At 47.9% G+C, this 13,337-nt stretch overlaps 1 protein-coding gene across 6 annotated transcripts in view; it reads right to left on the bottom strand.

The window, feature by feature from the left end:
- The window catches only part of KANK1 (KN motif and ankyrin repeat domains 1), a 191,129-nt gene that overhangs the window by 28,684 nt on the left and 149,108 nt on the right, over positions 1–13,337 (bottom strand). For all 6 annotated transcript variants that reach the window (XM_079790919.1, XM_079790917.1, XM_079790921.1 and 3 more), the window contains one exon: positions 877–3,558. In XM_079790919.1, coding sequence (XP_079647045.1) covers positions 877–3,558 — 2,682 coding nt within the window. The remainder of the gene's footprint in view (positions 1–876; positions 3,559–13,337) is intronic.

Raw genomic sequence — 13,337 nt, 5'->3', positions numbered from 1 at the left:
AGTGAGGCTTCTAGGAAAATATTATATGTCATGAAATCTTCCAGGCTAATTTCTCAATTATTAACTTCAATTTAAAAAAAAAAATCAGGAGGTGAGCAGGAATCCCCATGAATAAGGGCAAGGATGAGGAAGACAAAAATGTAAGCACAGATCAAAACAAACAGTGGGCTAGGGCTCCCTTCTCTCCGAGTTCTGGCTTATCAGAGAGGCCTTCCTGGGCCACCCCATCTCAAACAGCCCCCACTCAGACCACCACCACTCACTATTCCTGTACCTGGAGTTCTTTTCTTCATAGCACATATCACCACCTGACATAGGTTAGGTCTACTGTTTATTGCCTGTGCCCCCGACTGGAATGTCAGGACAGGAGTTGACACCTACACCTGAAACAGAGCTGGAACTCAATCATTATTTGCTGGATTAATATGAATTAATGGCGTCTCCCTCCCCTCATAGGAAGTTTTAATTGACAACATTTTCTACCAGTATTTTTTTTTTTTATCAATAATATACTGGTAAAAAAAATAATATACTGGTAATTGGGGTTACAAAACATGAAAGGACCTTTTTTAAGTCTTTCTAAATTAAGCGAGCAAGTAAATAAATAACTGGAAGACATCATATCAAAGCAGCAGTCCCAGGAGATGCCCCTGGGCCAGCCAGCATTCGTTTGCTTTTCTTCTTCTAGCCTTAGTCCTCAGGCAGAGGCCAAAGAAGCTACCAGACAATGAGAAATGGCAGATTTAACCACGGTTTTCAATCATTCTACCAAATGACCACTCCAAAGCTTTCTCCAGGGTTCTAGCATTTTGAAATGGTCCTAGAAATACAGTCCCCACCCTTCCTCATCCCCAGGTCCCGCAGAGCGCTACCTACCTGCGGCTTTACCCAGACTCGTTTTGGGGAAGTCAGGGTTCCTCAGCTCTTCGGTGCTTGCAGACTTCATGACGGAATTGATGGATGACAGGGTGCTGATGAGCTGCGAGTTGAGCGAGCCAATCTGCGAGTGAGGCTCCCCGAACGCTTCCGCCAGTTCACTATAGTTCTCAGCCAGCAGCGCCTGCTGTTCCACCAGCAGCTTCTGGACGCGCTCAATGTAGTGATCCAAGCCGGTCACCATTCCGGAGGGAGCCTGAGGCTGGGGGCCCTCCAAGCACTCTCCTACAGGCTCATCCCCAACACCTACACTCCTCCTGCTGGCCATCAGCCCCACAGCCAACTGGGGGGGCCCGCATGCTATGGTCCTCATTTTGAGACCAACCAGGTAGTTGTCATTGATATTTATCTGGCCCACGCCGGACTCTTTGGTCTTCACGGCTGATGGCCTGTCAAGCCCGGAACTGCCAGAGAGCACCGTGCCAACGCCAACGGACCGCGTCTTGGTGGAGGGGTTAATGTCCTTGACGCGGCCTTCTCCTATAGCCACGGTCCGCGTTTCCACGGTCCCGGTGCTGGTCTGCTTGTCCGAAGTGCTGAGGGAAGTGTTGGTGCAGGACTCGACAAGGGTGGCCGTCTCGGTGTTGGTGGACTGGTCCACTTGCTCCAAAGCTGTGCTGGTGTGCCGGCTGGTGGTGTGAGGCACTGCCATGACGGCAGCTTCCGCCCGGCCCGCGGGCTCCGTGCTCACGCTCCGGGAGGTGCGCTCCTTCGGCGGGCAGACAATCACATCGACGGAACAGTCTCCACAGCCGATCGATCGCACTTCTTTGAGATTCAGGTTGGTCTTGAGCAGTGTCAAGTCGTGGACAGATTCTTCCGTGTTGCTGCCCGTTTCACAGACGCTGATTTCCACGCCCACGCTCCTATCGCACGTCTGCACAGCCCTTCCAGTGCACTGGTCACGCATTTCCACCCTTTCTTTAACAATCCACCAGTTCATGGGCAGCTCCGGCCCCGTGACTTTATTCTCACAGTGGGGCCGGCAGGAGATGCCTATGCTACTTGTTTGCACAGAGGTCCCAACACACGAGTCAACTACGTCCACGTGACGGCCAGCCATCTGGTCTCTCGTCTGCACCACGGCCTCCACCATCTTGCTGAAGACAAGCGGCTGGGCCATCGTGGCTTTATCGATTTTTTTCCTCGATCCAGCAGCCTGCAGCTCTTGCTTGAGCTTGGTCATCTCTCGGTCATGGGTGGTTTCTTTGAGCTGTACTTCCAGGCGGTAGATCTTTTCCTTTAAGGCTTCTATGGTCTGCTGTTGCAGCTCAATTTCTTTGTCAGCTTCGGTAGTCACCCCAAGCATGGCCTCTGTCACACTGACCCCGGAATCCCTCGTCTCCGTGACTGTCCCCACGGCAGCATCCTTCCAGGGCCTGGAGCCTCTGTGGTACACAACAACGTCATGCATGTTCTCGTCGGCACCCGCAGCCACGGACCGACGCTCTCGCGGCCGACACTCCCCGTTCTCCCTGAGGTCCGAGGGGGCCTCGTAGCTACTGCTCTGGATCTTCCGCTCCAGGGCCTGCATGTCTGCTGTGAGCTGCCGGAACTCCCTTATCCTCTGTGTGCTCTGCTCTACGCTCTCTATCTCTTCCTCTTCATAGTCAATGTGTAATTCCCCGCCACTTCTCGGGTCCCTGGCGAGCCGTTCCAGCTGGGACGCGTTCCCAGCACTGTAGGACCGCTTCCGCACACCGCTGAGGTCGCTCTGGGATGCAGCTCTTTGGTTCTGGTTTTTCAGCTGTGAGGCCAACTGCCTTTTCTCCTCTTGCAACACGGAGATCTTCACCTGGAGCACAGGGATTGTTCGTACCTGTTCCTCGAGCTCCTTCAGGCGCTTCAGGGCAACGGCCATCTGCTCCCGGATGTGCTGCAGGTGCACGGGGCTCACGTTGGTCACAGGAGTGGAGATCCCTGAGCTCAGGGGGCTGTGCCGGATAGAGCTCCCCATGGAAGAGGTGGTGGCTGCGGCTGGGGCACAGCCACTATAATCCCCGTTGCCTTGGTACCCATTCTGAAGCTGGTGCATGACAGGATGGTGGTTTCCGGAACCCATGAAGGAGGAGAGCGAGCCTGTGGAGCCCATGCCTCCAAAGCTGGCCAGCCTGGGCCTTCGGAAGTCCCCCGGTGTCGCCTGCATGGCGACTCTCTCCTGCTCCAGTCTTCTCCGGGTCTCCATCAGTGTCTTGGTGACATGGAGGTTGTGCTTCGGGAGTTGGGGTGAGGGTGGTGGCAGCTGTCGACTTTCTGGGACGGTGAAAAAAGTGGGCGAGATGTCCAGAGGGGTGGGCAGCCTTGCGACTGGAGTTGATGTCGCCTGGCTTCTGGCTAGGAGGAAGCTGGGGCACTGCTTGTTGTCGTTGCTATTGGACGATGACAGAGACTCAGTGGAAGTCCACACACCCTGCTGGCCAGGCGGGGGCCGGCTTTCCGGACATGGCACGGACGGCTTCCGCCTCTTCTGGATGTTCAGTTTCTTGATGGTGTTTCCTTTCTGTATGTCATCCACGTATTTGAGGAAATCTAAATCCAGTTGGTAACCGTAGGGCGTCTCCACAAAGTAAGGATCTTTCTGTTCCTTGTCATGGTCCCCATTTAGAACATCATCTGCTTTTCCTGAGGGAGAAAGAGAAGGCACTCTTTTAATGCTATATAATACACATAATGGCAAAAGCTAGTGTGTGTGTGTGTGTGTGTGTGTGTGAAGCTGGTATTATTTAACCAGTTAACTGCCACAATATCTTGAATTTAAGTAAAAAAAAGGTCCGCCGATTGCATCTATAGACGCTTATGGCGTACAAATGGTTAAGAGTTGACAGACCTATGCTCGAATCCTGGATCTATAACTTTACAGCTGGGTGAGCTAATAAACCTTTGGGAACTTCAGTTTCCCCTCCCCCCCCAGCAAAAAATGAAAATGCCAGCATTTAACCCATAAAGCTGTTAAAAGAATGTAATGAGAGAATGATTTTAAAGAGCCAAGAACTTAGCAAGTCCTTACTAAATATTTTTATTTTTTAAAAGAATCATTAGAAGACTTAAAAGCATTTCCAAGTAGATAATTTCTTTTGCTATATACAGTCCCTTGAAGTATGATAGCCCTCACTAACACGCCTATTTCATAAAGTACACTCTGAGGCACAAAAGGCAAAAAAAAAAAAAAAAAAAAAAAAAAAAAAAAAAAAAAAAAAAAAAAACCAACACAAAACACTTAGCATAACTGACCTCCTAGTGCAGATCATGCCACCTTACCGAACGGTGGCCCAGGCGTCCCAGTGCCTGATCACCTGCACAAGATCACAGCTGGCCTTGACTCCTTCCTCACTGAGAGCTGAGTGATGACCTGACCAAGAAGGCAGAGCACACACTGCAACTCTGCCTTGTGTTTCCCCGTTTAAAAACAAAGGCAAACCCTGTGCCAGCCAGAGGAAACCGTTTCTCCAACTTTGACTTCTTGTGGACAAAACATCCACTTGTCCCAAGAATACCTTGTTTTGTAGCTGTGGTGCATGCAAACAGATGCAAAGGAGGATGGAAATAAGGGCAAGCCTCCGTCCAAGCCCTGGATCATGTGGCATTTGGTAAATGCTACTTCTGCCTAAACCAGACATTTAGCAAAGGGAACACAAGTCCTTTTCAAGGCACAGAGCTTGCGGCTGACCCTGAGCTAGGCATTTCAAACGGAAAAGCAAGGCCGTTTTTGTTTGTTTAAGTTGTTGGATTTTTCCTAGAGTCGTAATGAGAAGCGCTGCATTTTCGGAGCTCATGGAAAGGACCCAAAAGCAGTGAGTGAAAACACAAGCCATGGGAATACAGACCCCACCGGACTGCTGTGGAGGGCCCAGTACTTCCGGCAGTTTGGGCTGCCAGCCTGCCCTTCCCCACCGCACCGCTGCAGAACATTTCTACCCGATATGGGAATGCTCTGAGCAACCCCTGTTCGCCCTCTTTCCTCTGAAATGCTGGGAAGAAAAGCACACCAAGAAGGTTGCCGAGCAGAGGAGTAACAAGTTGTGTGTTCTTTGTGCCCCGGTTTAAAATAATATCAGACTGCTCCAGCTGTTGGAACTCAGGCATTAGCTTCCAATTCCCAACCACGCAGGGAAAGCACTTCAAAAGGGGTGCACAGCACCCAGCACTTTCTAACCAAAGAAGGGTGAGTTGATGCAGAGCGCCCGCGCCTGGAAATCTGTGCTCACGCTTAACAAGACCGCGTCTTTCCACCTCTCCTTCCCTTTTAACTCCACATGGACAACACGTCATTCAAAATATGCAGCCGGACCTGTTTCCAGCGAGCGCTGCCTGAAATTCCACAAGCGAAGAGAAACTGCAGGCTCCGGTGTCAGAGGCCGGCAGATCTCTCAGACACCACCAGCCCGTGGCTCTCAACCCCCCTGCAGGGTCCTGGCTCCGGGGAATCCAGGGAATTCAGCCCCATCCCGCCCCCCCCCCCTCCCGCCCCAATGAGGCCCCCAGGCAGCCGGACCCGCCCGCCCCCTGGCTAGCCAGGTCTCCGCACACGTACCAGGCAGGCTCCCGCTGCACACCCCGCTCGGTGGCTCCGAGGCCACGGTTCTTCACCCCGTATGGAAAGGAGGTTCAACTTTTGCGTAAACTTAGCCGGGGCCACGCGCAGATGCCATAGGCCGAGGGTGCACCAATGAAGGCTCCCTCCGCCTCCGGTGGCGCCACCCCCAGCACACTCAGGGGTTCGGCATTCCCGGCTTTCTTAATGAAAACAGGAAACCGGGAGCTTTTGAAAATGTGTGTGCTTCATCCCAGGGCTGCCAGAAGTAAAAAAATAACGCCGGCCGCTTAGCCAGGGCCACAGAGAGGCCCTGTCTGCGGGGCCAGCCCCTTCTCCATGAAAGAGCGTGTGTTCTTGTGTGGAGGCCCCGCAGCCTCGGCCCCCGGTCACCTGAGCAAGGGAGGCCCGATCGGCCCCCCTGTTCCCTGCAGGCCGAGTCCCCAGCAGCGCCCGCTGGGTGCAGCGCCCGCCCTGCGGGACTCGCACCAGCCCTTGGCGCTCCACCAGTGACAAGAAGTTATCCTTTAACGTGAACCTCCACTCAGCTTGTGCCATTGTTGAACGTTTCTTTAAAAAAAAAAAATTTAAACACCCTTTTCCATTTACAAAAGTAGTACATGTTTATAAAAAATAAATGTCAGGTAGAAACTATTTAAGTCAGAAAGTCACTCATCCCGCCATCTAGTGGCAACTGTTGATATTTCGCTGTTACTCCTAGATTTTTCTATTTCTTAACATATTTACTTTTCCCACTTAAGTTTTTTCAATAGGAAAGGTTAACTTTTTTTTTGTTTTCCTCCAAAAATATTTTTTTAATGCACTGATTTAACATCAGGATTTAAAACACAATGAAATACATCACATGTTTTCAGTGAACTTTAACTGTCACATAGTGTTATACCTGAAGTTTACAAAAGGCATGGTCACAATGAATTACCCTCAAATGGACTCTAGACTCCTAAATCTGGGAATCAGTAGAGGTCAGAATTTTACCAGGTTAGGATGATTTGCTAATACTGCTTGAATCAGGCTATCCTAAAGCTTTGTAATTTTAAATTTCATGCTCAGGCAACTAAAAACTACAAGCTGTGTTCTCAATGTGTCATTCTTACAAATGATGTCCACAGTATGAATTGTTCTACAATTAGAGATATCCAGTGTCATTACTTTTTATACCTCTTGCTTTCTAGTGTACCTTTACAAACATTAACACAAATATGACACACTTATAGGGCCCTGACTGATTTCCCAACTTTTCATGTAGGTAGTCTTATCTCCCTATGCTAGACTATAATTATCTTCAGAGCAACAATATAATATTTAAAATATATTCCCCCGCCCTAGCTGGTTTGGCTCAGTGGATAGAGCAAGCATGAACTCGCAGCCTGGGTGCGGCCCACCGGCCACGAGTTTGACATGCTTGGATAGAGCGACGGCCTGTGGATTGAAGGGTCCTGGGTTCAATTCCGGTCACGGGCACATGCCTTGGTTTCGGGCTTGATCCCCAGTAGGGAGTGTGCAGGAGGTAGCCAATCAATCATTCTCTCTCATCATTGATGTTTCTATCTCTCTCTCCCTCTCCCTTCCTCTCTGAAATAAATAAAAATATATTTAAAAAAATAAAATAAAGTATGTTCCCCCAACTATACACATCAATTAACAAGATACTGGGAACAAAGTAGATGTTTAAAAATGTTTCCTGGCCCTAACCGGTTTGGCTCAGGGGATAGAGCGTCGGCCTGTGGACTGAAGGGTCCCAGGTTCGATTCCGGTCAAGGGCATGTACCTTGGTTGCGGGCACACCCCCAGTAGGGAGTGTGCAGGAGGCAGCTGATCGATGTTTCTCTCTCATCGATGTTTCTAACTCTCTATCCCTCTCCCTCTCCTTCTCCCTTCCTCTCTGTAAAAAAAAAAAAAAAAAAATATCAATAAAATATATTTTAAAAATAAAAAATAAAAATGTTTCCTGAAGGAATAATTGAATATACAGTATAACATAATAAGCTTTAAAAAAACCACCTTAATGCTCTGTCGACAGATTTGCTTGCCCTGTATTAGTGTTAAGGACTTTTCTTGCAGGATGCTGTTTCAGTAGTTACCTTTAGGTTGTGGAATCATGGGTGGTTTTAATGTTGATATTTATATTTTATAAATTTTTATAACACATAGGTATTTGTCTTTTAAAAATATGATCCCAAGAAGTCACTATTTGGAAAGCAAGAGAAATGGGAGGTGGATGAAGGAGGCAGCCATGGCAAAAATAGCTAGATGTTCCTCAGTATGTCTTATCCCATTCTTCTACACTAGCAGAACTATGTTTAGCTGGGCAGATATAAAGACTATTTCTCTAGCCTCCTTTACTGTTAGTATGGCCTTAGCAGACATGTCACGAGGCAACCACCATTAACCTCCCTTAAAAGACACAGGAGTAGGTCTATGACCTCCTTGCTTCTTGGATCCTCCTTCCATCCTGCTGCCAGGAGTGCAGATGTGATGACTGGAACTCCAGCTGCTGTCTTGGACCATGAGTTCATACACAGGGATAAAGGAACAATGTGCTGGATAGAGCCCGGGTCTCTAAGAGCTTTGTGGAGCAAAGCTGCTCTGCTACTTCTAGAAAGCTTATACCGCCATACTTTTATGGGAAAGAGAGAAACTTCTTTTTTGTTTAGTCATTGCATGTTTTGGGTTACTTGTAGCTAAACTGAATTCCATGTGTCTACTCCCCCACAAAAAAAATTAAGACAGATCTTGAAAAGAAGAAAAATGCTAAAGAATATACTGGGGAGATGTTACAGTAAAACTTTTTTTATTACACACATTTTGGTTAATTTAAGAATTACAGAAATGTAAAAAGCAACAGTTTAAAAAAATCTCTAAGTAGGTTATAAGGAGACTCTTAACTGGCGAAAAAGCCTTATTTTGGACTAACAGAGCTATGCCTGCCCCTACACAGCCAAAAACCACTGGCTATGTCTGCAGCTAGAATCCTGAAAGTAACAGCTTCCAGCTAAATATCCTGGAATCGGAGGGCTGTCCCTGGCGTTTACAAGAATTTTCTGAATGTCTGGAAATCCAGTGGTGGAGACTGCTCCTGGCACCACCTCCACCTTCATTATATAGCATCTACCGAAAGCTTAATTGGGTGCAGAAAATGGTCCTATTCAGTGGGAGGAGTAGGCGGAAGGGTTTATAAGAAATAAAATGAGGTAGAGTCTAGCTGGGAGATAAATGCCAAACACCCTAAACGTAGCACTAATTGAGATCAGTTACAAAGGCATATTATCAACAAGAACAATATGACAGTATGTGAATGAGTGATCAAAACGTAATGGAGTTAACCGGGAGATGAGTTCTGAAGGCAAAGTAAGTAAGTGATGACAGACTAAAAGGAAAAGACAGGTAAATGGTGGAGGAGAGCCAGGGTGGGGCCTGTGGTGAAGCTCAAAGAAAGATGAGGTTGGAAGAGATGGGGATGGCCGAGTGCAGCAGAGGCCACCAGACTTGGGTCCTGGACCAGGGGAATCTTGTCCACTGAGTCACTGTGTCCTGGCACACCCGGCCCTGTGCTAGGGGCTCAAAGGTAGCAATGAAGACTGTCTTGATAACTGTGTGTGCATTAGACTGAGGTAAGGAAAGAGCTTAAATTCAAGGGAACTCGTTAAAATGTTATAATCCCCATGTATGAAGTGAGGACCAAATAAAATTTATTAATGCAATTCAACTTGTATTCAGAACTATTGATAAAAAAGCAATCTTAGTCCTGCCTCCCTCCCTCCATCCCTCCCTCCCTCCCTCCCTCCCTATCCTTTCTTCTTTACCAGACACTGTTCTAGGAGCTGGGGACACAGTATGAACCAAAGGGACAAGGTCCCCACTCTCACAAGGCTCACAATCTTGTGAGGGCTGGGGTGCATGGAAAAAACAACAACATCCAAATATAATGCAAGGCAGAAGTGAAGCAAAAAGGTAGAACCACCAGAATTTATACCAGTGTGTCCAAGTAAGTGAATGGGCTGCTCACAGTGGGCCACAGGGCTTCTGGGGTTGATGTCATCCTCAAGCTGACCTACTTCCTAGACGCCAAGGGTCTCAGAGTCCCTCTTACCCGCTTCTCTCGCCCTACCCAGCTGGCACAGTCTGCAATTTGGGGTAACCAAGCACCAAACGTGGCAGTAGCAACTAGAAACAACTTCCCACGTACAGACCACATTCCCATGTGTTCAGGAAGAAAGTGAAATCAACTAACTGATGGCAATTCTATTCTTTATTCATATATTTACTACCTGGTACAACTTACTGCACTTGTGAGAGGGGCTCATTTATAGACTCAAGAACAATTTCAAATTTCCTTGCATGAACAAAGTGAAATGGAGATATGAATATTTCAAAAACCATGTCATTTAAGTTCATCAAGTATTATATGACTTTAACTTTTCAAGGAAATCAAACTTAACTGTCCAGACAACATTTGGTTTGGGAAGACATACAAATTTCTGTACCCACGGGAGGTGAAAGATTAGATGGTGGAAAGGAGCAAGGGCATTAACCTGCTAGTGGGGTTCACACCTGGTTGCCTCCAGGGGCCACTGGACGATGTCTGGAGACATGGTTGGTTGTCTCCACTGGAATGGGGGCTGCTGCTGACATCTAGTGGGTCGAGGCCAGGGACGCTGCTATCGACTTCCCACCCTCCCCAACAAAGGACTACCCAGTCCAAAATGTCTCTGCTGAGAATGCCTACCCTGAGGACAGCGAGCAGAGTAAAAAATCCACATGCAGCAATGGAGGATTTGGCCATGTCAACTGTGGGCTTCCGGTCTTCCGCTTCGTGTTCAAGTGACAGGGCGATAAAAATGCCACTTCGGAGTAAGAAAACACTGAATACTCTTCCACACACTCGACCACAATGAGCCATTCTTTCATCCGAGCAAACACGCTGGAAGTTTCTGAAATAGTGTGCCCTGGTGGACTTTTAAATGGACAGAAGTTTGATATTATTACTTTAGCTGTTAATTAGGATACAATGACTTCTTTGTTCTGGTCTCACACTGCTGCACACTCCAGGCCCAATTACTGCCGACTAATGGCGCCATGAAAAATAATTACGCTCATGTGCCGCAACTTCCACACGCTGTCTCTGTGCTTTTCTTCGCCAGATAGTCTACCTGACTGGTGAAACCGAAGAACGCTGCTAATCCCCGTAACTGTATTGTCTCCTCTCACAAGAAGCATGGGGACTCGGCTTAAAGAGCTGAGTCAGTCCTGAGAATCACATAATTGTCATAGGTTGCCATATTTAAAAACAGCAGAGCGCAAGCATCTTGCTGTTCGAAGCAGTAAAAAAAAGACTCCAAATCCACTAAGAGTGAGAAGCAGGGGCGGGGAAAACCAGTAGGCTGACTCCATGAGCGAGATAAATTCCCATGAAGTTAATTACTCACAGTGTGAAAGTAACTGAATTAGCAAATCAACTTTTCTAGACACGGAGCAGTGGGATAAAGAAGACAGAGATGCGGAACAGGACCTAGTGAACAGGTTTAACTGGAAAGTTCCCCTGATGACACTGTTAGCATTAGGACCTGTAGACCAAGGAGCTTCTTTGTACCAAATCTACGTGAGAAACTCCACCTGTTAGAGAACACACAATGAAAAGGAGGACGATGTAAGTGTTCTTCACTCTGTTTTAAAATAATGTGTGGCAGGTGAGATTTTCCTATATCGCTCTTGCATGTGCCAACGAGTCTTTTTAAACGGGCTCTTACCCCACCCAGCCAACACACCCACCCAATCATCCACGCAAATGCCGAGCACCCACTAGGTGTGAGGGCAGCTCTGTGAAGCCTGCCTCCCTGTCCCAAGGAGTTTACCTACCTACCTGTTTTCACCTAGACCTCAGCTCGGGTTGCAGCTGTTTCAAACAGCCACCTTAATGCTGTGTGCAAATAAAATGACAGCATTAAGGAAAGCCAAAGTGTATGCCGGAAGTGCATAGTAAATACCAGGCCAATTGACATGTCAGATGTTACCTACCTGCATGGTTTGTTTAAAAGGCTAAGTTATCACGTGGTATTATTTCTTATAGCTATAACTCTTCATAACTCCATTTAGCTTCTCCCCCTAAATCTTTAGATTTCCTCTCACAGCTCATCTCATCTCTGCTTCCTTAACCTGTCTCCACAGACTTTATACTCTGCACACTCTCCCTACACCTCCACTGTCTCCCATCACTACCCTTTCCAAACTGGCTCCACGTTCTAAGTCTACCCTTTCCCACACCCCACAGAGGGAATGCCGATCCAGGGAAGATGCAATTATCAGACTGCATCATAATTTTAGTCTTTCATCCAGTAAATATTAAGTAGCTTCCCTGTGCCAAACACTGCCAAGAGGGAAGCAAACTGGACACAGACCTGCCTGGACAAACTTGCGACCTTTAGGAGGAGACAGACAAGCAGTTGCAGAAACAGGTAAATAACAACTGTGGTAAGTGCTGTTACAGTGAAATACAGGAGGTATGCTAGGAGAGAGCAGGGACCCCACTGGGCTGGCCAGTGCCGTATTTCGGAGTCCACCAGGCCAAGTGTGCAGGGTGTGTGGGTGTGTGTGTGTTTGGTGAGGAGACTGGTATAGGAGAAATTCTAGGCAGAGGAAACAGCATATACAAAACCTGACACTTTTAGGAATGGAAAAGGGGGTTTTGCCTGATAATAAGGATAACCCCCTCAGTGATTCAGAGAGGGGACAAAGCCCCCATCACACAGGGCCCCTGGAGTCAGGTTTTTGGCCCTTAAGTGCACTGGTTGGCTACTGAAAGGTTCTAAGCAAGGGAGTGAAATGATCAAATTTGCATTTTAGTAAGACTTGCTCTGGCTACGTGCTGGAGTTTGCACATAGATTCTCTTCAGTGTCCTCCTCCATTTGGTTTTCCATGAATTGTTCAAGTCCCCATGAATTTTCCTCTAGGTGTCACCAATTCCTTTGCACCACATGAGTTTTACTTATTTTAGCCATAGTGTTAAAACCGCCAGGAGGGACGGCCTGGCTGAATGTGGGACGCCCTGTGGTGTGTGTGGTCTACACCTTCCCCAAAACACTGAAGGGGAAACTGGGAAGGCCTGACACGTCTGAGCTTCTCAGGGCCGAGCTGGAGCCCAGGAGCAGGCCTTTGCACTCGTCCTTCGGGGCTCTGTCCATGACCTCATCCTGCTAACAAAAAAGAAAATATTTTTCCAAAGGATGACTCACTGCAGAGCAAAATGATGAGATTTCCTTTTCTGAAGGTCATTGAAGTATGATAAACCTAATCTGAAGGGACAAGTGTGGCATGCGTGAGGGCAGGAAGAAAGACAAGGGGACATTTTAGGGAATGCACGCTCTGACTGAGCATGTTGAGGGGCAGAGTGCAAACTTGCTCCGTATTTGAAACTAGGATGGGAATAGCAGGGACTGAAAATGTCTGTGAAGCAAAAACAACACTGACCCTGGCAGCCAGCAAGTGTCTCCATGGAGGAGGGAGAGAAAAAGGGGGCGCTGCCAACTCTTAGTGCTCCCGGGCCTAGTCCTTACCCCTCTGCCCACATCTGACTGGGGCTGATTTACCCAACAGGGAAGGCTAAAGTCAGAGGACAGGGCCTGGGGGGCAGCTAAGACTTCTACCCACAGGTCTCTGGCCAGCTGAATGTCAAGCTGGCTTCCCTCTGGAGTCACCTGAGTGTTACTATCTGCCTGCCTTGCAAGGACCTTGCTGTGGGTGACCCTAACAGTCTGAGTTACATGTATGATCCAGAACTCAGACGACATATGCTGCCTGCTAGTTGTTAATTCTCTATTGTCAGCACACATCGCATGAGCTATTTAAGACAGT

The sequence above is a fragment of the Cnephaeus nilssonii genome (assembly GCF_951640355.1).
Source record: "Cnephaeus nilssonii genome assembly, chromosome: 14".
In the NCBI taxonomy this organism is placed as follows: domain Eukaryota; kingdom Metazoa; phylum Chordata; class Mammalia; order Chiroptera; family Vespertilionidae; genus Cnephaeus; species Cnephaeus nilssonii.
Note: the sequence above shows the minus strand (reverse complement) of the source record. Positions and strands in the feature narration are given on the sequence as shown.